The sequence below is a fragment of the Antedon bifida genome, chromosome 2 (assembly GCF_963402885.1).
Source record: "Antedon bifida chromosome 2, ecAntBifi1.1, whole genome shotgun sequence".
Lineage (NCBI taxonomy): Eukaryota > Metazoa > Echinodermata > Crinoidea > Comatulida > Antedonidae > Antedon > Antedon bifida.
The window spans coordinates 9243264-9271207 of record NC_136227.1 but is presented as its reverse complement, the minus strand read 5'-3'; the positions used below and the strand labels follow the sequence as shown (position 1 = coordinate 9271207).

General features: G+C 34.7%; 2 protein-coding genes across 2 annotated transcripts; both read left to right on the top strand.

The window, feature by feature from the left end:
• Positions 1-1537: 1537 nt before the first annotated feature.
• On the top strand, positions 1538-14267 carry LOC144836187 (uncharacterized). The gene is made up of 21 exons (XM_078691425.1): positions 1538-1648; positions 2112-2441; positions 3673-3794; positions 4104-4332; positions 5443-5541; positions 5972-6295; positions 6794-7180; positions 7663-7917; positions 8093-8224; positions 8341-8484; positions 8584-8712; positions 8854-9003; positions 9194-9511; positions 9692-10090; positions 10315-10566; positions 10884-11015; positions 11301-11444; positions 11721-11849; positions 12143-12292; positions 12388-12705; positions 13174-14267. Exons 1-21 carry the CDS (start codon positions 1570-1572, stop codon positions 13179-13181), a joined length of 4230 nt encoding a protein of 1409 aa, XP_078547551.1. The 5' UTR covers positions 1538-1569; the 3' UTR covers positions 13182-14267.
• Positions 14268-14777: 510 nt separating this feature from the next.
• On the top strand, positions 14778-26980 carry LOC144835415 (uncharacterized). Its single transcript, XM_078690500.1, has 20 exons — positions 14778-14844; positions 16845-17174; positions 18960-19081; positions 19479-19620; positions 19801-19899; positions 20283-20603; positions 21193-21579; positions 21827-22084; positions 22288-22419; positions 22516-22659; positions 22759-22887; positions 23026-23175; positions 23484-23801; positions 23991-24377; positions 24597-24848; positions 25165-25296; positions 25453-25596; positions 25874-26002; positions 26290-26439; positions 26529-26980. Exons 1-20 carry the CDS (start codon positions 14778-14780, stop codon positions 26873-26875), a joined length of 4140 nt encoding a protein of 1379 aa, XP_078546626.1. The 3' UTR covers positions 26876-26980.
• Positions 26981-27944: the final 964 nt, after the last annotated feature.

Sequence of the window (27944 nt, the reverse complement as noted above, 5' to 3'; positions counted from 1 at the left end):
AGAAAGAACTAAAAAAACTAATCTGTAAATGAAATGTTAGCGCCAGTCCATTGTTTTAACAAGTAATTTTTAACATATTTATTTACATATACAATTTTTTTTTTCTCTTTTTTCCTTCTACTCGGTAAAAGAGAAAGGAAAAAAAAGAGGTTTGGTGTAATAAGTCTGTTGTAAAGTAGTTATTTTATTTTATTTTTTTTATCTGTGTCTATTTTTAATCCGTGTCTATTTATAATTGTTATTTTATATATTCACTCATAAGCCAGAATTGGTTGGTCTTGTATTTCACAAGAGTGTGATTAAATAAATAAATAAAATAAATACATTTTATAAAAGCTCTTTCAACCATTGAGACGAACAGGAAAGGTATACCCGTAAAACCTCGAAAAGAAGCCCACGGGCTTCTTCTTTTTTTAGTGCTCTTGGGTGGGCTTCTTTTCGAGATGGGTTTCTTTTCGAGATTGGCTTCTTTTCGAGAATACTTTTGCAAACTGTAGAGGGGGCTTCTTTTCGAAATGAATGCTGTCAATTTTGTGAATTTCTACTACAATAATATGACTTTTGAGACATTTTTTCAACCATAAAATTATATTTAATATACCATTAAAAAACAATATAAAAAGCAAAAAAACATATATATATGCCAACGAAGCAGACAAGAAAAAGATACAAGATGCGATCAAAGCACCATTTGGACGACAATAAACTGTAAAATAAATGTATGATAAACACGATCATACATATTAATTATTATCATCAGTCTGCATCACAATTATCTGGCATTAAATTATCCTACTACAGTAACTCTTAATCACGTGTTTGTATTGTTTATTTCTGTTCCTTTGACGTTCAGTTAATAAACATACATTCTTAATACAGTATAGTAGTCTATCTCGAAAAGAACCCATACTATCTTGAAAAGAAGCCCAGTGGGCTTCATTTCGAGATGGGCTTCTTTTCGAGAGTACTTTTGCAAACTGTAGAGGGGGCTTTTTTTCGAGTTGGGCTTCTTTTCGAGGTTTAAGCCCATGGGCTTCTTTTCGAGGTTTTACGGTAATTTGGTTAATATCTTAACAGGAACCAACAGTAATACTTATCTTAACACATTTAAAGATTTACTTGAATTAAAAAATATTAATGATTTAAAGTGATTTAAACTGGTTTTGACAATAATGAAATGGAAAGAATAGGGCCTATAAAATTATTCAAATGCAACTTATATTTTAGAGTCTGCATCTATGTAGCCTATTTCATGGTTTGTTCAGTTTTTTAATAAACTTACGTATACAAACAATGTGAAAAAAAACTAAATTAGAGCAGTTTATGATTTCTTAAATAATGTCCAAATTTGATAGTTTTTTTAATAATAAAAATGTCAATTTTGAATGTTACCGGTTCATAAATGACAGTGACACTGTAACAATATTTAAATATTTTCGAGTATTGTATTCAAATTTTGGATGAACTCGTAGCAAGAGCCGTATAAAAACACTACATTCACAGCGATACGTTCAGATAGTATAGGCTGCTGCTACTGTATCTACAATCAACTTATACCACGATAGAGTCATGTGTTTGCCAATGCCTCTGATTTTGTTAACTCTCTTAGCAAGTTTGGAAGGAATTCAAGCACATGGTTATCATACAAGTGAGTTATACAAAATAAATATAATAAAATTATAATCGAAGTGTTGTGTAAATCCGTTAGAAAATGTATAGTTTAAGAATGATCCCATTAAAAAAAATTATTTATTACCCAAATATTGTTAGGTTATTGTTACTATTCATCAGTTCCATTGCTATTCAGTGACATCATGTCTTTTAATTAGGTGGTATCTCTCTAGTCTATCTGGTACCATTTTTTAAGCACCTTTTGTGTATCTTAATAATTAATTAATAATTCTTCTAAATTATGTTTCTATTTATGTCATTTTGTATTGTTGAGGCATAAAGCTATAGAATTGTTATAGGTCCATGGTTGAGGTAACACACTTCCTGAGTCACACTCCAGAATTAATAAATAAATTAGTAAAATAGTGAACTTTCTCAATTCATATTACCTGGTATTACTGCAATGTCTGTATGGTAGATTAACATTTCTTCAATGTTAGGTGTACCGGATTATTCTTTGAGACTTGTCGATGGCACCGACTTCGGTAACGGTAAGTTACAGTCGGGGCGAAACGGCCGATGGTATTTTGATTGTAAATTTTGGCAAATGCAAAACACCGAAGTTGTCTGCAGACAACTAGGGTTTCAAGGCGCGGTATCGTTCAGACAAGAGTCGGGGAGTCGAACAACAGCGAGTGGTGACTCTTTTTCCAAATTAGATAACTACTACAAAAACAACTGCCAAGGCACTGAAACACGTCTTTCGAGTTGTCCTGAAGAATACCAGGGACGGCATGACTCTTGCGACTATGTCTTAATTAAATGTTCAAGTAAGTCAATTTGCTTATTGTTATTGTACATGAACTTTTTGTGTGTATTACATGTAGAACAAACCGGGTTATAGTATGGACATATATTTTTCAATTACACCTTAAACCCAAGCTGATTCACCACAATCCTTGAAATAGTTTAAAACACCATTGGGTTATTCAAGTTTTTCAGTGTGAAAAAAAGTATATTATTATTATTAAGATAAAAAGTTCCCTTTCTTCCGTCGATGTCACATTGATTTTCTTTTTCTTTTTAAATGTCTTCATTCTATTTTTGACTGAAATTCTATCTCCAATTTCGGTATTCGTGTCCCCGCCCGTAATTTAAAGAAACAGCAATATCCTCTGTGTTCCCTTTAGTAGAGTAAATGTAGACCTACCTACTAAAAATGGTTAGGCCTACATTAGTAGATTAAGTTTTATCTTATAATTATATTTAGTCCATGTCCATCCTCATATCGACATTTTAAATTATTCATCTTTATCTGTTTGGTCGTAATTTGAGTGTTTCTGAGTTCGTTGTAATTGTCTTTGTTTCTGTTAAACAAAGCTGTAAGTGGCGGATTTGTTTCTGCTGTTGTTTCTGGTTTTTGAGCAATTTGACCTTGTGTAATGAGAAATGAAATTTAGGTTACACATGTAATTGAGTTTAAAGTCCGAAAACAGCCTTTTTGTCCAGGTTTGTACGGTTATCCATCGGCTATGAAATGGAGGAAGAGGAACGCAAAGTTCAATGGCGGATAGAAATATTTCCCACAGGAGTACTGTAGGACAATAAATATGTATAATACTTTATAATATATTATATTAATGATTGGCATAGAACTAAGAACATCTTACAACTCTCTAAACTTATGTGTAAAGTTGATTCGAATTTTTAAATACAATTTAAATTTAATTTTGAACTCACAAAGTTGGTAGGCCTACACAGAAAATACTATTCATTAACACTTTCTTGAAAAAAGGGTAATTAATTACCTCAAAATGAGACAGATTGTGTCGTTTGAATCAGAACTTGGTGTAATACTACTATTAGTCAGATTAATTATGTTAATATATACGGATGCCCTCCTTCCCTCCCTACTCATTATAGGCTTACAACTTACAACCCATGGTCCAACGAGTTCTCCACATCTTCGTTTTACACTGACTTTAAAAATAATAATGGTCATCTTATCGATGATCGAAAGATTGTTTTTGAAACTCATAGGCATAGTTATTTATTCTTTAGACAAGACCTCATCATTTCGACTTGTTGGTGGTAGTTCAGCTAACCAAGGACGGGTAGAGTTCTGGAGTGGTAACAAATGGCTTTCTATCTCCACGTCTTCCTGGACAGAATCAGAGTCAAAGGTTAGCAGTAAAATCATACAGTAATTAGCTTTAAAGTAACCATGTGAATAATATATTAAAGAACAAAAATGTATCTTGCATAATTTTATTTGTGTATATTTTCGTATAATTAATTATTCGTAGGCCTATTGTATTGCGAATTCGTGTTCTATTTTTTATAAGAGTAGCAGAGAACATTGTAGATATTTGATAATGACGTCAACATTGGTGATATTACATTTTATACTGTTTTTTAAAGGAATTTTTCTACTTTCCTTCGATCTTCAGGATCAATTATTGATGACCATTTTTCTTTAAAAAACATAAAAGGTTCTATGCCGACAGCTAGGATATATTGATGGAGCTATTTCATTCGGATCATCGTCTGGTTACACCAGTTATCGTTATGGCCAATCACAGAGTACCGCGTGTTCTACAAATGTGAAATGCTCAGGTTGGGAACCAACGCTTGGTGATTGTAGCGAACTTTATACTTCATCTTATTGTATTCATGCACATGACGTCAGTGTTAAATGTAATCCTAAAAGGCAATATGTCGGTAAGTCTAAATGAATTTTAAAAATCCCATTTATGAATCAAAACCTTTTGCCTAGATTAGGTTTACTATTTAATAGAAGTCATTATCTATATATAAATTTACGTAACGGCAACATTCGGTAAATCGCGCGTTACTTCTAGGATGTTTACTCGATAGTATAATTATAAAGTTGGTTCCTACATTCGGTACTGATTTTAACCACCTGATGTAACCCTATTTACTACTTAAATTGAGTTAGATAATTAGTTTGGATTCAAAGATTTGCCCCAGGGGTGTTTTCCAGTATACACTGGATGTCCATCTTGAAAAATACCCGCACACAATAATACGAGGATGCTTCGCATTTACCTATCTCCTTCTACGATACTAGCTGAAAACCGGTTGAATAGCTCGAGTACAGCATCAAAATGTTGAAGATAGGCCGATTTACTTAAATTTATGGGTCCTTGGGGATAAACTTAAAACCTTTAGATATATTCTTACTTATATATATAAACACATAATATACAAATAAACTTTATTAATGACAGTCGCTTCTTAACGTTTGTATTAATTAATAATTACAAAAATATAAACGTCGTATTGGTGTATCGTTACATGTACTTTACTATTTCAATTTACTATGACAATTTTAAATATTAAATCTCAAATGTTTTACTGTATTTAGTGGTATATTATTTTATAGACCTATAAAACATGAACACATATTTCGTTACTGAGTGGATAAAGAATATATTTAAAAATTGTTCCTCTTTGTACCCATCCTCTTTCCCATCCCTCAACCCTAATGTCATATACAAAACACAAATTGAGTCCAAATCAAAAATTTGTTTCTCGTTCGGAGGTAATTGCCAAGGTGCCAATTTTACTTGACTACATAAATTATCGTGTCTATTTATTCGTTTCTGTAAACAATGTATTATAGTCCTGCGGTACGTACTTTTTTAACGCTGAAATTACTGTGTATTCGAGAAAAACATTGATTATATTGGTATTCTTCTATGTGGTTTAATTTTAACTTGGTTGGTCACAAGGTAACTGCCAGTATACTGTAGGTAAGGGGGAAGGTAGTGGAATTGCTTATTAAAAATTATTTATGTTTTTTCTCAGAATGTCACTGCTTGGTGTCCTCTGAATGTAACAGAACAACCGGAAGTTGCCCTGGTGGCCAATGTGCTGTTGGATGGGCCGGAGATTTTTGTCAAATCGGTAAAAAGTTAAATTTAATTGGAAAATGCTCAAGAGGACTAATAATTAGATCCATCATTGTAAATCAATTGCTCCATTCCAATTTAATGGTATCTCTATTGTTCTGTTTATTTTGCTCAATAATAATTTTTACTATTCTATTACTTTACTTACATAATAAGTTTTTGTTTTCTAAAATGTTGCAATGCATACTGATTACAACACCCATATCAATATAACTCTAATATACAATATTATATAGCAAGGTGCGTAGGTCTATTTCACTACTATTAATACACGTTGTGTAAAGTGTGAATAAAAATTTGAATTTCCCCGACTACGTCAATACATTTTTGGGCAATACTTCTGTATAAGTAGAGCATTTACATGTTTTAATCTTAGATTGACAGGTTTATTCGTTTATTTACTAATTAAAATCCTTCGAAAATAGAACTACCACCAGCCTTATCAGATCCACCTCGGATGGTCCCTTCCGGAAGTTCATTGAGTCCAAGAGTAAATTGGGATACATTTTCTTACAATGATTTTACTGTTGTTCCTGTTGTGGGATACTCTGTTTATTACATCGATACATCTCAGATAGGATACGAAGAACATTTAATTTGTGATGTTGGTGCTACTACAACCTGTCGTACATCAACCCTTCCGGCTGGTAGAAAGATTGAAATCGGTGTAGCATGTTGGATAAAAACTGGATCTACAAAAACACGAGGACCTCTGTCACCAACGGTAAATTTCACAACGTATACAGACGGTAAGAAAGAAAATCGTTTTAAATTAGGCCTATCACTATAAATTTGTAATTAAATATCATAGGTCACAACATAATAAGTCTCGTGATGAAACTTTATAAAAGAAATAAAAAAATATAATAATAATAATATAAAAACATAATATTAATCAACAGATTTCACCAACCCTATTGGATAAGCGCGGATGACATTTTATTGCTTTTTAAAAATAAATAATTTCTATAATTTACATACAGTAATTATATTATGTAGGCTACCGTGCATTATATTATTTTTACAATTTTATTTGGTAATACTTCTAAAAGATTAATTCTCGACAAAACTCAAATAAAGTAAGGTTTGCGTTAGCCTATAATTATTATGTCGTTCCAAAAGGAATCAATATTTGAGTGAGTGTTTCTCGACGTTTCGATTGTTGTAGTCAACTGCCTTCTGGAGTCAAGTTGACGCAAATAATGAATTGAACAAGCACAGTCTAATCAGTATTGTTATTATTTTAGAAAAAGAAATGGACTTTATTTTAATGAATTACAGTCCTTTGATTGAATTAAACAACCCTGAGTCAAGTCTCAAACTTGGAGGTTACAACACAGGTGAACATCAAACAAATAACGTCAACTTTGGGCGTAAAATCGGCAATGATGCAATGAATAGTACAGATGGCGAAGAGCTGAACCTAGGCCTATTTGAAAACGGTATTTTGACATCAGATAACAACATGTTTCCTCTACAAAGCACATTATCGGTCGTTCAGAAGTTTGATTTCACATCGGTGCTGTTGGAGCTTCCAGCTAACGCCACTTCCGAAAATATTGGCGTGTTCTACACTTGGTCAACAACTGGGATACTAACTTCTAATATTACAACGTTTAGTGTTTCAAAAGAAGGTAACTATTTTATACAGATATTGCCTGTTTAGAGGTGAAATTTAAGATTTGACATCCCGTTGGGAATGATATTTAAACTATGTTTACCTCAGATAAAAGCAATTCAATATTTTATTTCAAACTGAAGTCCATAATTTAAAAAACTGAAAGTTTGCTCATACGAAAGCCTCTTTACTAATAATTGGTCTGAAGAAAACATAAATGAGATTATGTTCACAATTTAGAGACAAATGTTATATGAAGATAAGTTTTAAGAAAGGTACACAAAAATCTTTGAGCAGTCTTAAAAGTCGTTCTGACTGATATAACTCTCCCCCAACATGACCGAACTACTTTTCATTGTATTTATATGCAATTTTATTTATTTATTAACAAACTAGTTTAACATTATTTCATTGTGTATTAATAAATTAAAATTGAAATTGAAAAGACTAGTAGGCCTATAATTGCAGTTGCCTTTATTATTATCTTTTCATTTATAGCTAAAGTTCGATCAAGGAACAGAACGACAATAGCAGGTTATGGTGAAAGACTTGAACTAGAGGTGAGCATAGAAGACGGTGATTCAGATGAACTACGTTGGCGCCATAACGGAGGTGATGTAATGATCGACTGGAATGGAAAGACTAGTTTAATTATTGAAAGTGTTCGTACTGAAGATGGCGGTATATACGAATGTTACATAGATGGGGAAAGAGAGCTGGGATTACAAGCAATAATTCAAGTTTTTATAAGAGGTGACAATTTATTTTTAAAATTTCAAATGGCTCTCGAAGGAGAAGCTAAGATTATAAATGTTATAAAGGTAATAAAAGTCTACACAACTATCAATATCATTACAAATAAAAAAAGACGTCATTTTATGAATTTGTATTCTTCAAAATAAATTACAAAAACTCTCTGTTTTTTTAGATTGCCCAACACCCAAATGGGGCGCCGATTGCGACAAAGATTGCCCAGTTTGTTACAATGGAGGAGTATGTCATACTATCAACGGGACATGTTTGTGCCCTTCTGGGTTTATGGGTGATGACTGTAGTGAACGTACGTATCATTTTGGTTTTTTTTTCATTTCGAATATTTAATGCTATTCAACACACTTTAAATAATATAAAAGTAGAAGGAGAGTCAATTACTGATTTTTTTATTTGTTTTTTAAGCATGTGGTGACAATAACTGGGGACGTTTCTGTTCAGAAATTTGCAGTAGTTCAAATAGAGGTTGCGACGCCATTTTGTTCTGTTTGCCTGAACCATTAGGGTGCTCATGTATGGCTGGGTTCAAAGGGTCGGACTGCAAAGAATGTAAGTATAAGGACAAGATAAGTGTTGTTTTTTACTTTAGTTTTTCTCTCTCTTCAATTAGAAAGGAAGCAACTTATGGTTTCTCTCTTATATTCCAAGTGTGTCCATACGGGACGTTTGGCGCCGACTGCAAGAGTTTGTGTCACTGCAAGTTTAACGCCTGTGATAGGTCAATGGGATGTATGAATATAACATGCGATGAAGGTTTCAGTGGACCACAATGTCAAGGTAAGGATATTTTATAAATCTGACATCATCTACAATTCTGTGACGTCGTAACACGTCATACAATTCGTGTGTGTTTAATACGGTGATTATAGACGAATAACCGATATACAGTAGAATGACAAAATTGCTGTTTTGTTGCAGATTATGATTATTCGACACCATGTCCCGATGGTTTCTACGGAACATTGTGCCAGTATAAATGTCACTGTTCTATGACGCTAGGATGTCTGAAGAATGGAACTTGTCCCTTTGGTTGCCAAGAAGGTTGGGGTGGCGAGGACTGTCAATTTGGTAATTAATTTAAGACTATCTTGCTCACAATGGTTAAGTTGTTTTCAACAGTAAGTAACAAAACTTGTCAAAGCAGATGCGGTCTAACAATTATTTGACACTAGTGCCACAAAAAACTGTTTTTCTTTTAGAACGAATATAAACGTCGTAAAACAATTGATAAGAACTTTTTGAATGTTTATACTTGCAGCTATACCAGCTCTTCTCAATCCACCACGAATCTTAAGATCTAATTTCCACAGTGTTCTTCTTGAATGGGATGAATGGGAAGTTCACAAAGACTACGGCCTGGGAAACGTTACCGGGTATCGTCTGTTTTATCGGTACACAACACCCTCTGAAGGTGTAGTACGATCTGGCGATTATACAGAGGGCACAGAACTGGTACTGCGTGAGCTCAACCCTTGCAGACGATACGAGATATTTATTCGAGCGTATAGAACCATATATGGTGAGCTATTCATTGGAAGACCAAGTTCATCAGTATTTCATGACATGGCTTGTAACTGTAAGTAGCAATATCACTTCATAATTCTAAGACAATACCAAGTAGCCTATCTATTACTCTATCCTCTTCAAGATTCAAACCTGTGATTAGGCCTATCTTGTTTAGATGATGACTTCCATCCAATACACACACGAGGCATGTTGGTCTACTATACTTTAACACAATGTTAATCCGAATTAGTTTCTTCTACAGACGGCAGCGTCGGAGTAACGTTAATGGCAAATCCAGCAGTTGTCGATGTTTATAACAAAACTGACAATGTTAACATCTTTGTTTACTCCGGAGCTCTCTCTACAAACATGAGGCTACGACGTACCTGTAGTACTGGTGCAGCTGATGTCATTGGCCGACCCGTGTCTTGGTTTGATGGAAGTCCGTACCCAGGATCACACGTTTTGCCAACTATGATGTTTCCTGAGAATACAATGATTGAAATAATTGCTGAGTTTGAATATCACGCCCTCATTGCCAAGATTCCAGGAGAATCTTCTTTGGCCAAAAGTGGTGCCTTTTCTGCTGACATTCTCGGGATATGGGCGTTGCCGAGTCAGTCTACAATTATCATCTTAGATAAAAATGGTGTGACCATTTCTATATTATAACATTTTATTATTAGTACACTTTATAACAAAAAAAGATTGTTGTAAACATTGTTGCTGACTGTCGGTTAAAGTTTGGCAATGTATTTTGTCTTTTATAAATAATATTATTTACTTATTTCTAAAAAAGTTCATTCTTTACAAGAGATTGATTTGTTTTTACCATTCAAATAGAATATAAAAAGTGTAAATTTTGCATTTCAGCCAACGTTAAGCCTGTAGAGAGAACAGTTGTAGTTGGAACTGGTGATAGAATTGTTCTCTCTGTAACCACTGACAGCAATACAACGGGACTAAGATGGCGCTATAATGGTGGGAACGGAATCAAAGAATGGAAAGACAAGGGTACAGTGATCATTGAGCATGCGCGAACCAAAGATAGTGGAATTTACGAATGCCACTTTCTAGCGAAACGAAATCAAGGAAACCATGCAATTATTCAATTAAATGTTAAAGGTAGGTTTTGACTGCAAGTATAACGACGAAGAAGTTACAATTAAGAAGGGCCCACACTAATTATGTATTTTAAAATCATACTATAATTATTGTTATAGAGTTACAGATAAACACTCACAACAAATCCACCGTCATTGGTTATTTTCATCCCATTATTAGTCATGTTGCATCGTCATTCTAATTATAAATGTTGTATCCAGGTGTCATTCTCCTCGGTGTTCTGGTACATCTTAATTAAGTAACTTTAAAGCTGCACATCATGAGATTTTAATTAGTTAAAATAAACGGTTTTAACCTCACTATGTATTTTGTTACAGATTGTCCATTGGAAAAATATGGACCTGGCTGTGCCTTAAATTGCCCAGTATGTTACAACGGAGGGATTTGTGACGCTCAGACGTCATTGTGTGTCTGTCCAAGTGGTTTCACTGGAAACGATTGTTCAGAGGGTTCGTTACTCTCTTCAATTATTATGTGTCGCATATATATGTATATATATTATTATTTTCCGTGTAAATATAATAGGCCTATACGTTTCTCTGTGCCGCCAACATATTTCGATGTAATTGGTATAATAGCAAATGTAAACGGATGCTTCGCCAAATATTTTGCAACATAGTGTAAGTATTTACTTCATCTATGTTTGCAAGTAGAAGACGATTTACTGTAAATCCAGTAATTAATTATCTAAACATTCAAAGGATGTTAAATAAAGCTTCATTTGTTTCGATTAGTATGCAATTCTGGATATTGGGGAGAAGATTGTTCTTTGAATTGTGACAATGAAGATAATGGTTGTAGAGGCAACTTATTCTGTCCTGCTTCACCACTTGGTTGTGCTTGTTTGCCGGGATTTCATGGACATGACTGCAATAAAGGTAATAAATTTGACATACATTTCTTTTCATATTCTTTGAAGCTTAGCAAACAATAACATGAATCGACAGCATGACCAACAGAATGTTCATTTGGATTGTCCAATTGATTTAATTTCTTGGCCTCTGCCACTTCTACTACCGCCTACCGTCTGTTGTCAGGGACTCGAGCTAGATATTCTTTACATCCACTGTATCTGTCAATCTAGCTTAAATAGTAATACTACTGTACCGTATGGTAATTTGTAAATGTGACAATAATTTAGATTCTCATTTCAGAATGCAATAAGGGTTTCTACGGAGCAGACTGTAAGCAAGTGTGCAACTGTCCAGTAGACAATTGTGACTCAGTTGCAGGGTGCGAGATTGAATCATGTTTCCCGGGATTTCATGGACCTCAATGCCAAGGTAGGCTAAGCCCATCAGTTGAATTGTGCCATGATATCTTTGAGGAATAAACTTCGCATAGGCTAAAGATTGAAATACTCAAGTGTACTTCACTCTGCTTCCTCTCTAAAGTAAATTGATGTAGGTTTAAGAGATTGGAGAGTGTGTATAGTGAGAGTTAGGCGGTATTAAACTATCTTGATGGAAGAGATTGGATATCGTAGACGGGATAGTTTAGACTAATAGTTAGTCAGACCTTTTCAGCTTGGGAAACACTATACAATTTGAAATATATTTCTGTTTGTTTGTTGCAGAGCATGTAAACGTATCTTGTACAAATGGTAATTTTGGATCTCTCTGTAATCAGCATTGCCATTGTCAAAATTCAGATTCCTGTTATAGCAATGGCACATGCGCAGATAGAGTATGTGACGAAGAATGGGGCGGTCATGATTGTCAAATAGGTAACTAATGGTTATTTTAATTAATTATTATTTAACTTTTTTGGATTACATTTTCATGTGCAACTTGAAAATGCCTGCATTTTTATCTTAATTAGCATTACCATACCTCGAACATGGTCCAACATTGTATGTTTCGCCAAATCGTCGAGAGATTACAGTCAGCTGGTTTGATTGGGTATTCGGTCGGGATTTCGGAACTGGTCCAGTCGTATCCTATGAAGTATTATACAAGGACTCTATCAGCGGGAACTACACGACGGCTGGAGTTACAACAACTACTGAGTTTATATTGAATAAGCTAAAACCAGGAAAACAGTACAACGTTGCTATCAAATGTCTAAAGGATGTTGATAAACAGATGACGTCAGGACCATTAGGTCCAGCAAGTGCTGTCTCAACCTGTAAATTAACAGGTAAAATACTACATGTAGACGTGTACTAAGTTAGTTTACTAAACGCATGACAGCCGTACAAAACAAATGTACGCATAATATGCGTTATTTATTTGAGAATCATGTTTCTGATTGTAAAGTATAGAGAATAGTAATACAGTACATAAATATAACATTCCCATTGTAATTAAAATTGCCTTCGCCAGAAAATAAAATCATATTGACGTTCCTAACAATATTATGTAAAACAATAAAAAGAGGTCTAGCACAAAAATATGAAGCTTTAGATTTTCGTCGAACGATGACCTATGAACTGTTACGTCATAATTCATAATGGGAAGACTAGGACATTTAAACGTGCTTTCTCACTCAATGCTAACATTTTTTCAGGAGACGAACAGCGACACAATGATCGTTCTAGATTGTCGCAAATTGAAAGCATCCTAATAACTAATATACAGTTTACAAGAATGTTTCCTTTTATTTCAGATGTGTAGGCTAAGAGAAGCCAAAATCTTGTTATGTCTTAGTAAGTAGCCGTAGCAGTCTAAATAAGAAAACGTTTACGATAAAAGATAAATATCGTCAACTCTTTAGAACAATATAACAGAATAATATCTAAATCAAAAGAAAGAAGTTAGCTTTAGTTACTGATCTAGTCGTCTGTTTCATAAAATAACGTATGACGTTATCTATGTTGTCAATTTGCAGCACTGTTGTTGTTTCACTAAACCCTAACTACTATTATAGATTAACAAAGTCTTTAAAAATTAACTTTTCTTGATCACATCACAATATAAACCTAGATAACTTTGTGGTTAGTAAGTATATAAATCACAATGTTCACATTATAATCTTATATAATCTTATAGTTAATAGTATAACGAAATTATAATTATAATGGAATCTATAAGCAGAATGACTTTTTTTGACTGCATTATCGACGTTCTTTAAAAGTATAGTAAGAGTTTATCCAAAGCACACTCTGACCAAATCGAACATGTCCAAAGAAGAGCGTGTAACATAATATGCCCGGATGGTACCTCGTATGCTGATACCCGCAGATACCTTAATATCATCACTCTATCTGAACGCCGCGAGAAGTTGTCAAGAAAATTCTTTGATAAAATGAAAAAAGAAGATCATAGATTACACTCTCTTTTACCTAAACCTCCCACACACAACCATCAGCTCCGACGCGTTAGATCGTTCACCCTCCCCAAAGTCAGGACACAACGCACAAAAAACTTCATTACTTTCCACGGAGTTTTCAATGATTGGTGAATGATCAGAAACTGAGTTATGATAAGCAAATTGTGAACTCCATTTGGTTTGTGTTACTGGATGTACTATGATGGCCATTGAAAGACTGATTTGTGGACTACGATATATTTTAGTAACTTGTTTGGTTTGTGTTATACTATGTTTTTTTTTTCTTTGATAAAGTTTTTCAAATATTTATGTCAACTTCATCACTGTTTACTTGATGCAATAAAGGAAATAAATGAAGAAAACAAAAAAATATTTTACTGATAGCAGGTAACGGTAGTGTCGACACAGACAAATAAATGTACGCTTAGGTATTAAAATGGAGTGAGTTGTATCAGTTGTAATATTGTACTTACCAATATTTCATCAGCCTGCATCTTCCACTATCATCTTTTCTTCTTGTACTTGCTGAATGGCGAGCGTATAAATCCCAACGTATTTCAAGTAGTGAATGGGATATTATTCGAAAACAAAAACACTTGCTAGAACATAGTTTGTAAGTATGCCAAATTATACATATACTTTGGTATGCCATACTCAAGCAGCAAATCATTCCACTTGCATTGTGCAGCAGGTGTGTGTGTGTGCAAATGGTTTGCATATTAAGTGTTACAACGAAGAAAATTACAACACGTGATGATAAATATGGAATATTCACGGTAATGATAACGATAACAATGACGATGATAATGTTGAATATAAGGCTTAGTTCCCACTAGAGACGAAACCCACGGACGTCGCTTGTTTTTCTACGTCCTTGCGTTGTGCCTCTAGTGGAAACCACGCTTAAATGATGTCAATGATATTAGGATGATTGTGATATGATGATTGATGATTATGACGACGATAACGAAGATGAAATTGATTTGGAATTGGAATTGTTTGGCTTTGGTAAAATTAAAGCCTGGTTCCCACTAAGACGCAACGCAAGGACGTAGACGCAACGCAAGCGTGTTTACCAATGGCAAGCGACAGTTGACTGACTTGCGCGAAGCACCATGTTGTGACGCTTTTACTAAAAAGAGGCCTATGGGAAAAAATGTCACCCTTTATTAGGCTATTACCTCAGTTTTCATATTACCCTTATCTACAGGCATACCACGTATTAACAGAGTCGTTTATGTTCTGCAAATCAAAAAACATTTAAGGTATGTTTATTTTGAAAACCGGATTCAATGAGGAAGGCGGAAAACCTCGGTGGCGACTGGAAAAGGGAGCCCAATCACCACACAAGACTTGACGAAGTCTAGCTGACAGCTAGACAAAACTGTTTTGACTCCATTATTTTACAGGTTTATAATTCATGAACTATCTACCCCATTACTTAATCTAAACCAGGTGATAATGTTTTCACAATCCGGAATATGTTGTATGTGTTGTATTTGTTTGAGTGTCCACAAACTAAACTGCCGAATTTCAAAATTTGTATTCTCTTGCTACCTGACCATGGGCTTTGTGAACTTTCAAAAGTCATAACGTCACATTTTACGTAGGCACAATATAATAATGCGTTAAAAGCATACTTAACGTTTAATAGAATGACTAAACAAATAATATAGTTTATTACGAAACAAATCAAAATGAAACGTGTTCTACGTACAAATAAGGGCATTTTTATCAAAACCTAAAAATACTACAAATGCAAAAAGACAACTGTACAAACAAATAATATTGCATCCATGAATTTAACCTCATTGACGGAGGTAATAAAGGTCTTACAATCAAGGAAGCATGTTTCGCAAAATAGGATTTAAGAATATGGATCCAGTCCTAGGTTCAACCATTAGGCCTACTGTTAGTATTCTCACAGCCAAACATTAAAGGATCAAAGAACTGTTACGAGCCCGAGTTACATAATTGTACAACTCATTAGTTTCGTCTGTGATGATGATTTCCTTTGATCATCCCGCTCTTTCACATGTGTAAGGATACCGCCCACTTTCTCTTATACCTAATCTGGTTTACGTCTACAATACGGAAATTACCTTTCATGTAAATGTTTATACTATAAAGCCAAACATTTTACCAAAGTTCTTTCAACCATTGCGATAAACAGGATAATTTAGTGTAGTTATATTAACAGGAACAAATCAATACTCTAATGGTCCTACTTAAATTCAATATTGGATTACAATAAGTTTAAGATGTACTTCATAAATTTGTAATAAAATAAAGTCAACATTTAATATAGACATAATACCTGTGAGAACACTAAACACTTGATTAGAGCAGCCGGCCGTATAACTTTCTACATTTTGATAATATTGTTCGATTCAAATTTAGTGTGAATTTGCAACAAGAGCCGTATAAATACACCACGCCCACAGTATAATTTTCAGTAAGAGTAGGCTGCCGCCGCATCTACAATCAACAGTAACAACAGTTATGTGTTTGACAATGCATCTTTTTGTGTTTGCTCTCTTAGTCAGTTTGGAAAGAATTAGTGGTGAGTGAACTTTTAAGAATTTGTAAAGAATTATTTAACCCAATTTTTGTTGACAGCAACACTCCAAGCAAGCTACTTCCCTGAAGTAACTAATTATAATTACAACTGTTAGCTAGCTCTTTGGTTAACGTGCTTGCCTTCCAGCTAACAGTGTTCAATCATGACCAGTGTTGTAACTCACGACTCTTAAGTTCATTTTCATTCACTCCATGATCCTGTAGTTGGCGTGTCTCGCTGTTGAGTATGAAATATAAACAAATTAAGTTGTCAATTTGAATCTTGGCACATTGCACTGATTGAAGAAGGCCTGGGTCTACGGTTATCAAACTTCCGTACTTAGAATGTATTAGTTTCTCGCACTTTTATTTTATTCTAGTCTACTGTTTTAAATTGTAGAAACAAATTATTTAATTAACTTAAGTAGCTTACCTCTTTTGTATGTTAGGTACATCACCGAGCCATTCTGTTAAACTTGTCGATGGTACAGACTTTGGTAATGGTAAGCTACTGGTGCGGAGAGGCGGCACGTGGTATTTTTTTTGTAATACTTGGGATATGGAAGACACTAAAGTTGTCTGTAGACAACTTGGTTATGAAGGAAGTGTATCGTATACTAAAGAGTCGGGCAGTCGAACAACGGGACTTGGTGATACCTTTCCAAGGTATAGTAACAACTACGGATACTATTGCCAAGGAACTGAAACACATCTTTCAGATTGTTCTGAAAGATACCAGGGATACTCTTCCTGCGATTTTGTTTTAATTACCTGTTCAAGTAAGTTAATTTGCTTTTTTTTGCGTTACTTGTAATGAACAATAACTTTCAATTGTCAGAGTTGACAGAGGACAATTGAAGCCTACTTTACAACGTATACACACCTATCCAACTGCTTTTACACACACCTCCATACATTCCTCAAAGGAAATGCACATAAATAACGGTGCCGTAGAAATGTTATTTAAATAAATTTACGTAAGTAAATATAAATCAAAGAGCTGCATAGACAGGGTAGATAGAAAAAATCAAAATCAAACAAGTTAAAACTGCTTCAATATAAATTTATTAACGACATTTTTCGGGCATAGCCCATCATGAGGTGAAGGATAACAAAGGATAACTTGTATAAAACAATCACTGTTGATTGAACGAGTTGTACTGTACATCAGTCTCGTGTCTAGTGTGAATAATTGTTAACAAATGAATGTCCTTATTCATAGGATGCTAACTGAAAGCTAAATGTACAGTATGCGGAGTACACAAGCATTTGTTTTATGTGTGGGTTGTAATGTGTCCACGTGTTGTAACTGGCAAACATTTCTTATAGACTTTACAGTAATTTGTGTCAGATGAATATTCGTGTGTATTAAAACATCGATCATCTCCAGGGGCGGATCTAGGATTTTGATAAAAAGGGGCCGATATGGGAAAATAATCGTCTAGGGTTTTTTTTTCTAGACGCCCGGAGATAGCATTTGAGGCGTTTTGGCTAGTCGATTCTTGTTATATAATTATCTGAATATAGTGGGTTTTATAGACCATATAATACACGAAACTGTTTTTTTTGCGCCAATAGCCTAAAGCCTGTTTTTTTGTCAACCAAATGTTTACGACGACTAGTTGCGTTAAGTTGAAGATAAATAACGATTATCGAGCCGGACCGTGAATATTTACAAAATTTCACGCGATCGATCATAGTTTCTTGGTTCTCTCGAGCGTTGCTGGATGGAACACGCGGAAGTGAAGTATTACAAAACCAAGGCCAGCCATGCGCAGCCGGGCGCGCGTGAAAATGGAAAAGTTACGGGTCTTTGATGCTTCAACCCAGCCTAAGAAATGCTTTCACTGAAATCTTAATCTAGGCATTACACTAAAGACAAACATTAAATTAGTTGTTTTTATATTATAATTAATGTATACAAACCTATACATATACAGTAAATAGGTGTCAGACAAGGATAGACATTATCACCCAAAATCTTCACCATAGACAAAAGATATTTAAGAATCTGAATCTTGATGAAAATGGAATCAACATTGACAGAGAAAGTGTAACTGACCTTAGATTTGCGGATGCTCTGACAACTACATCAGTCGCGGACATATAAGTCTATCTAATGAATAGAAAAAGTAAGAATATTGGCTTAAAATACACAAAGGAAAAACAAAGTAGGCCATATTAACATATAATTATAACATAGAGATATTGAAAATGACAAGTATCTGGGCCAGACAGTTGAAATAGTTCAGACGAAGTTCTTATCAGAGTAAAGGCTGGCCGGAGCTGCTTCAGCAGATATCATGTGTGACAGGAAAACCGCAATGATGGAATGACATATCTTATTCAGAAACAAATTGGGCTAGGACAGCACAGAACAGAAAGGGATGGCAATTAAAGGCTTGGGCTAAATCCGACAGGTGATAATGGTCTCATGAATTCTACTTTTCTGTTACACTCAATTTAAAAAGGCGTAGCATAAATCTAAGATTTAAAACAACCAAAACAGGCGTCCCAAAATCTGCTATACGCCACTGATTGAAACATTATTTTACTATTTTTAGCTAAGACCTCGAAAATACGTCTTGTTGGTGGTAGTTCAGGTAATCAAGGACGCGTAGAAGTTTTGAATGGTAACACATGGCTTTCAATCACCACGTCTTCCTTTACTGAATCAGAAGCAAAGGTACGTATTTATAATTAATTATCTAAATTAAGCCTATATAAAAAAGTTTGACGCATCCACCTCAAATAACTATATTAAAGTTATATAATTATTTATATATTTTCATTAATATTAGTTTTCTTATATAATTATTTGTACTTTAAATATTTCCCCCTCTACCATGCATAATTTCTAGATACGTGCCTGGTTTTGTTAATAATAATATCTTAAGAGTAAGACCTATTACGTACTTCTAATGTTTAGACCTAAAGCACATGTTTAGGCATGGACTAATTTTTGATACACATGGTTCATTTTGTCTTCTTTCATTTCTTTTCCTCTTTGTCTTTGTTTCTTGTTTTTGCCCTTGTATGTATGATACATGATTGTATTGATAATGATTAAAACATTTTAACAGGTAATTTGCAGGCAGCTTGGATTCGTTGACGGCATTATTTCATTTGGGTCCTCGTCTGGTTACACCCGTGCACGTTATGGCCAATCACAGAGTACCATGTGCTCTACACATGTGAAATGCTCAGGTTGGGAACCAACGCTTGGTGATTGTAGCGATCATTACACTTCATCTTATTGTACTCATTCATATGACGTCAGCGTTAAATGTCATCCTAGAAGACAGCATTTTGGTATTTTTTAAATTACTTTCAGAACAACAATCCTATTTAAGAATAAAACATTTAATGATGTTATTTGATGGAAACTATGTTTTTATCTCGCAGAATGTCACTGCTTGATGTCCTCTGAATGTTACAGAACAAACGGAAGTTGTCCCGGTGGCCAATGTTCTGTGGGATGGACCGGAGATTTTTGTCAAATCGGTAAGTGGTATACAAAAAACAAAAAAAAGTTATGAATTTATCCGGGTTTTTTGTTTTTTTGGTAGAAAAGATTAATTGGACTTCAATCAAACAATGATAAAGGTCCTATTTCTGTAAAATCGACACTCTATGTGACAGTGACGCCGACAGACGATGTGAAGTGTGCCAACTATCCTATTTTTAAACACTTTTTAGCATTATTATGATATTCAATATAGGGAAGACAAAAATACAAATACATTTGGCCTAAATAGAATGCTTCTGATCGCACGCAACGTTTTCAACTTCTGTGAAAATATCGTACCCTTCGTAACTGGACGGAGTGTAGAATTCACAATTCAAATCTTACACTTATAAATTACTTAAATTGTTATTTTTTACAGAACTTCCAGTATTCACAAAACCACCTCGGATTGTTTCGAACGACTTGAGACAACTGAATCCAACAGTAAACTGGGATACATTTCCTTATGATTATGGTCCTGTCGTTGTCGGGTGTTCTGCATACTACATCGATGCATCTCAGATCGGCTACGAGGAACGTGTAATTTGTAATGTTGGAGTACCATCTACATCTTGTCATACAAACACTCTTCCTGCTGGTAGAAACATTGAAATCGGTGTAGCATGTCGGATAAAAACTGGATCTACGTCAACACGAGGACCTCTGTCACCAACGGTGAACTTCACAACTTACACAGACGGTAAGAATTAGAATGATAAGTCGTAATCACGGATACGACTATTTTAGCAATCTGCGTTTATTGACCTTGCTTGCCGAACATATAATAACATAATAGATTAGTACCTCAGCTTATTGGAGAAACTTGCGAAAGAAAGGCATAGCTTATTAACGTAATGGTATCATTTGTTTGTTGAAATGAAAACAATAAATATAACAAATTATGTTAAACAGAAATAAAATAATTCCTATAATTTGTATAGGGATAGTATGCGCATAATTTGTATAATTAATAAATTAATTATGTAATATTGTTTAAAATTTTGCATAGCGATGAAAAACTATAGTATAGTAGGCCTATGGTTTTCTGTACCATTTTAACAGAAAGATTAAGTTTCTACGTTTCGATTGTTGTACTCAATCTTATAGATTAAGTCAGGCAAGTAAAACGTTGAGGCGATTGATAATTTCTAGAAAGTAGGTTGTCAGGGTGTGTACACAAAATCTTTGTTGGCCTACAGTTAGTATTATGCGGATTCAGCTAATAAATTTAAACATTTTTGTTTTTGAGCACTGCAACAGTAACCATATTCGAATTTCGTTTTTAATAGGAAAAGAAATGGATTTTGTTGTAATGAATTATAGTCCTTTGATTGAATTGAACAACCCCAATTCAAGTCTCAAGATTGGAGGTTACACCATAGGAGATCATCAAACAAATAACGTCAACTTTGGTCGTAAATTCAACAGTGATACCAGAAACGGTACTAGAGATGAAGAGCTAAACCTAGGCCTAATTGACAACGGTGGTTTGACATCGGGTAACAACATGTTTCCTTTGCAAAGCACAGTATCCATGATGCGGAAGTTCGATTTTACATCGATATTACTGGTGCTTCCAGCTAACACGACTTCCAAAAATATTGGAGTGTTCTACACTTGGGCAACAACTGGGGTACTAACTTCTGATATCACAACGTTTAGTGTTTCAAAGGAAGGTAACGATTTCTAATAAAGTCAATTTCGCTTTGAATATTTATTTTTGGCTAAAGTCTATATTTAAAAAAAATTACCGTAGGCTCTAACGATTTTTAGTGAGGGAAAAATTGTTAGTAGGGCCTACCGTATGTATACAGAATGTTGGCAAGATTATTAAAGTTATTTTTAAACCGATTCAATAAAAATGTGGGTTTCTTCTCTCAAGGAAAGGAAATATTATGTATAATTTTCAGATTTGATTTACAGCAAAGATTCGATCAAAGAACAGAACGATATTAGCAGGTTTTGGAGAAAGACTTGAAGTAGAGGTTGATATAGAAAACAGTGTTGATTTAGATGAACTACGTTGGCGCCATAACGGAGGAGATGTAATGATCGACTGGAATGGAAAGACTAGTTTAATTATTGAAAGTGTTCGTACTAAAGATGGCGGTATATACGAATGTTACATAGATGGGGAAAGAGAGTTGGGATTGCAAGCAATAATTCAAGTTTTTATAAGAGGTGACAATTTATTTTAATTTTATTTTTGATCTATTTTAAAGCTCTCTCGATGGATAAGCATAATATGCAAACATTTAAATACAACTAAGTTTTTAAAGGTTAAAAGTCAATAAAAGTCTACACAACTATCAATTTCATTATAAAATAAAAAAGACGTAATTTGATGAATTTGTATTCATGATATGAACTGTATGTTGTTTTAGATTGCCCAAAACCCAAATGGGGCGCCGATTGCGACAAAGATTGCCCAGTTTGTTATAATGGAGGAGTATGTCATACTATCAACGGGACATGTTTGTGCCCTTCTGGGTTTATGGGTGATGACTGTAGTGAACGTACGTATAGGTTTTTTTTCATTTCGAATATTTAATGCTTTAAAAAAAATGTTGAATATACAAAATTAGAAAGAGAGTCATTTTTTGTTTTTGAAGCATGTGGTGACAATAAATGGGGACGTTCCTGTTCAGAAATTTGCAGTAGTTTAAATAGAGGTTGCGACGACATTTTGTTCTGTTTGCCTGAACCATTAGGATGCTCATGTATGGCTGGGTTCAAAGGGCCGGATTGCAAAGAATGTAAGTATAAGGACAAGATAAGTGTTGTTTTTTACTTTAGTTTTTCTCTCTCTTCAATTAGAAAGAAAGCAACTAATGGTTTCTATCTTATATTCCAAGTGTGTCCATACGGGACGTTTGGCGCCGACTGCAAGAGTTTGTGCCACTGCAAGTTTAACGCCTGTGATAGGTCAATGGGTTGTATGAATATAACATGCGATGAAGGTTTCAGTGGACCACAATGTCAAGGTAAGGATATTTAATAAATCTGACGTCATCTACAATTCTGTGACGTCGTAACACGTCATACAATTTGTGTTTGTTTAATACGGTGAATATAGACGAATAACCGATATACAGTAGAATGACATGGCTGTTTTGTTGCAGATTATGATTATTCGACACCATGTCCCGATGGTTTCTACGGAAAATTGTGCCAGTATAAATGTCACTGTTCTATGACGCTAGGATGTCTCAAGAATGGAACTTGTCTCTTTGGTTGCCAAGAAGGTTGGGGTGGCGAGGACTGTCAATTTGGTAACTTAAAAGATTATCTTGAATGTGCACCATTGCCATAGTCATCACAGTACATATATATACCAACATACTCTATGTTTAAATTGTTTTCAACATACATTCAACAGCGAGTAACATCACTTGCCAATGTTGCGCAAATTCGGCCTGAATTTTTAAAACAAATTTGACACTACAGTGCCTCAAATCACAAACTCGTATTTAAAAAGAAATGAATATAAACTGCAAGGATAGAAAAAAATAAAAAGAACAAAAAGGTAAAACAACAGAATTGAAATTGTTGAGAAGGTTTTTACTGTTTATACTTGCAGCTATCCCAGCTCTTCTCAATCCTCCACGCATCTTAAGATCTAATTTCCACAGTGTTCATCTTGAATGGGATGAATGGGAAGTTCACAAAGACTACGGCCTGGGAAACGTTACCGGGTATCGTCTGTTTTATCGGTACACAACACCCTCTGAAGGTGTTGTACGATCTGGCGATTATACAGAGGGCACAGAACTGGTACTGCGTCATCTCAACCCTTGCAGACGATACGAGATATGTATTCGAGCGTATAGAACCATATCTGGTGAGCTATTCATTGGAAGACCAAGTTCATCAGTATTTCATGACATGGCTTGTAACTGTAAGTAGCAATATTACTTCATAATTGTAAGATAATACCAAGTAGCCCATCTATTACTCTATTCTCTTCAAGATTCAAACCTGTGATTAGGCATATTTTGTTTAAATGATGAGTTCCATCCAATACACACACGAGGCATATTGGCCTACTATACTACACAATGTTAATCCGAATTAATTTATTCAACAGACGGCCGCGTCGGAGTAACGTTAATGGCACATCCAGCAGTTGTCGATGTTTACAACAAAACTGACAATGTTAACATCTTTGTTTACTCCGGAGCGCTCTCTACACACATGAGGCTACGACGTACCTGTAGTACTGGTGCAGCTGATGTCATTGGCCGACCCGTGTCTTGGTTTGATGGAAGTCCGTACCCAGGATCACACGTTTTGCCAACTATGATGTTTCCTGAGAATACAATGATTGAAACAGTTGTTGAGTTTGAATATCACGCCCTTATTGCCAAGATTCCAGGAGAATCTTCTTTGGCCAAAAGTGGTGCCTTTTCTGCTGACATTCTAGGGATATGGGCGTTGCCGAGTCAGTCTACAATTATTATCTTAGATAAAAATGGTAATGTTGTCAATTGCAAACATTTTACTATTATATTAATTTTTTTAGTAAGATAAGGTAAGATATTTGTAAATTTTGATTTTGGCCAAAAAGATCAAATTTACAAAATGTGTTATTACTTACTTTGATAAATAAAGGATTGTTGTACGCTTCTTATAAAAAAAACTCCAAATGGAATCAAATAGAAGTAAATTGTATAGTAATTTTTTTACATTTCAGCCAACGTTAAGCCTGTGGAGAGAACAGTTGTAGTTGGAACTGGTGGTAGAATTGTTCTCTCTGTAACCACTGACAGCAATTCAACGGGACTAAGATGGCGCTATAATGGTGGGAACGGAATCAAAGAATGGAAAGACAAGGGTACAGTGATCATTGAGCATGCGCGAACCAAAGATAGTGGAATTTACGAATGCCACTTTCTAGCGAAACGAAATCAAGGAAACCATGCAATTATTCAATTAAATGTTAAAGGTAGGTTTTTAATGCAATTATAAGAAGTTACAATTAAGAAGGACCAACACTAATTATGTATTTTAAAATCATACTATAATTATTGTTATAGAGTTACAGATAAAACACTCACAGCAAATCCACCGTCATTGGTTGTTTTCATCCCATTATTAGTCATGTTGCATCGTCATTCTAATGATAACTGTTGTACCATGTGTCATTCTCCTCGGTGTTCTGGTACTTCTTGATTAAGTAACTTCAAAGCTGCACATCATGAGTTGTCTAATAACAGCAGTTAAAATAAACGGTTTTAACCTCACTATGTATTTTGTTACAGAGTGTCCATTGGGAAAATATGGACCTGGCTGTGCCTTAAATTGCCCAGTATGTTACAACGGAGGTATTTGTGACGCTCAGACGTCATTGTGTGTCTGTCCAAGTGGTTTCATTGGAAATGATTGTTCAGAGGGTTCGTTACTTGACAATTACTATTTGTTTTGCAACATGGTGTAAGTATTTACTTCATCCATGTTTGCGAGTAGAAGTAGAAATCATTTCACACTTCATTCAATTCAAGTCTAAACATTCAAAGGAAGATAAATAAAGCTTCATTTGTTTCGATTAGTATGTAATTCTGGATATTGGGGAGAAGATTGTTCTTTGAATTGTGACAATGAAGATAATGGTTGTAGAGGCAACTTATTCTGTCCTGCTTCACCACTTGGTTGTGCTTGTTTGCCGGGATTTCATGGACATGACTGCAATGAAGGTAATAAAGCTCGACATACATTTCTTTACATATTCTTTGAAGCTTAGCAAACAGTAACATGAATCGACAGCATGACCAACAAAATGTTCATTTGGATTGTCCAATTGATTTAATTTCTTGGCCTTTGCCACTTCTATTACCGCCTACCGTCTGTTGTCAGGGACTCGAGCTAGATATTCTTTACATCCACTATATCTGTCAATCTAGCTTAACTAGTAATACTACTGTACCGTATGGTAATTAGATGATGTGACAATAATTTAGATTCTCATTTCAGTCTGCAATGAAGGTTTCTACGGAGCAGACTGTAAGCAAGTGTGCAACTGTCCAGAAGACAATTGTGACTCAGTTGCAGGGTGTGAGATTGAATCATGTTTCCCGGGATTTCATGGACCTCAATGCCAAGGTAGGATAAGCCCATCAGTTGAATTGTGCCATGATGTCTTTGAGGAATAAACTTCGCATAGGCTAAAGATTGAAATACTCAAGTGAACTTCACTCTGCTTCCTCTCTAAAGTAAATAGATGTAGGCTTAAGAGACTGGAGAGTGAGTACAGTGAGAGTTAGGCGGTATCAAACTATCTTGATGGAAGAGATTGGATATCGTAGACGGGATAGTTTAGACTAATAGTTAGCCAGACCTTTTCAGCTTGGGAAAACAATTTGAAATATATTTCTGTTTGTTTGTTGCAGAGCATGTAAACGTATCTTGTTCAAATGGTACTTTTGGACCTCTCTGTAATCAGCATTGCCATTGTCAAAATTCAGATTCCTGTTATAGCAACGGCACATGCGCAGATGGAGTATGTGACGAAGAATGGGGCGGTCATGATTGTCAAATAGGTAACTAATGGTTGTTTTAATTTATTATTTAACTTTTTTGGATTATTTTCTTGTGCAACTTAAAATAAATGCATTTTTATCTTAATTAGCATTACCATACCTCGAACATGGTCCAATATTGTATGTTTCGCCAAACCGTCGAGAGATTACAGTCAGCTGGTTTGATTGGGTATTCGGTCGGGATTTCGGAACTGGTCCAGTCGTATCCTATGAAGTATTATACAAGGACTCTATCAGCGGGAACTACACAACGGCTGGAGTTACAACAACTACTGAGTTTATATTGATTAAGCTAAAACCAGGAAAACAATACAACGTTGCTATCAAATGTCTAAAGGATGTTGATGGACAGATGACATCTGGACCATTAGGTCCAGCAAGTGCTGTCTCAACCTGTAAATTATCAGGTAAAATACTACATGTAGACGTGTACTAAGTTAGTTTACTAGACGCATGACAGCCGGTCACAACTAGATATGTACGCATAATAATGGCCACTTTTGAGAACCACGTTTTCAATTATACATTGGAATAGTATAGTACATACATAACATTCCCATTGTAATTGAAATTGCCTTCGCCATAATAAAAATCATATTGACGTTCCTAACAATATTATGCAAAACAATAAAAAGAGGTCTAGCACACAATTTGGAGCTTTCGATTTGCGTCGAACGATGACTTATGAACTGTTACGTCATAATTCATCATGCGCGTGCTTTCTCACTAAATGCTAACATTTTCCAGGAGACGAACAGCGACACAATGATTGGTCTAGATTGTCGCAAATTGAAAGCATCCTAATAACTAATATACAGATTACAAGAGTGTTTCTTTTTATTTCAGATGTGTAGGCTAAGAGAAGCCAAAATTGTTATGTCTTAGTAAGTAGCCGTAGCAGCCTAAATAAGAAAAAGTTTACGATGAAAATAAATATCGTCAACTCTTTAGAACAATATAACAGAATAATATCTAAATAAGAAGAAAGAAGTTAGCTTTAGTCGTCTGTTTCATAAAATAACGTATGACGTTATGTTGTCAATTTGCAGCACTGTTGTTTCACTAAACCTAACTAAATAGATTAACAAGTCTTTAAAAATTAACTTTTCTTGATCACATCACAATATAAAACTAGATTATTTTGTGGGAAGTATATAAGTCACAATGTTCACATTATAATCTTATAGGCTAGTTAATAGTATAAAAAAATTATAATTATAATGTCATATGTAAACAGAATGACTTTTCTGTGACTGCATTATCGGCGTTCTTTAAAAGTATATTTTACTGATGGCAGGTAACGGTAGTGTCGACACAGAAAAATAAATGTACGCTTAGGTATTATAATGGAGTGAGTTGTATCACTTGTAATATTGTACTTACCAATATTTCATCAGCCCGCAAGCGTGTTGACCAATAGCAAGCGACAGTTCGAATAATCCATCGCTTGTGATTGGTCAACTCACTTACGTTGCGTTACGTCCTTGTGTCGCGTCTCTTGTGGG

Bases quoted from the DNA above. Each gene is read 5' to 3' on its own strand.
- LOC144836187 (XM_078691425.1), top strand. From the start codon at position 1,570: ATGTGTTTGCCAATGCCTCTGATTTTGTTAACTCTCTTAGCAAGTTTG. The intron at 11,016-11,300 runs GTTCGTTACTCT...TGTTTCGATTAG, and splicing joins TGGAAACGATTGTTCAGAGG to TATGCAATTCTGGATATTGG. The intron at 11,445-11,720 runs GTAATAAATTTG...TTCTCATTTCAG, and splicing joins TGGACATGACTGCAATAAAG to AATGCAATAAGGGTTTCTAC.
- LOC144835415 (XM_078690500.1), top strand. From the start codon at position 14,778: ATGATTGATGATTATGACGACGATAACGAAGATGAAATTGATTTGGAA. The intron at 21,580-21,826 runs GTAACGATTTCT...TTTGATTTACAG, and splicing joins GTTTAGTGTTTCAAAGGAAG to CAAAGATTCGATCAAAGAAC. The intron at 25,597-25,873 runs GTAATAAAGCTC...TTCTCATTTCAG, and splicing joins TGGACATGACTGCAATGAAG to TCTGCAATGAAGGTTTCTAC.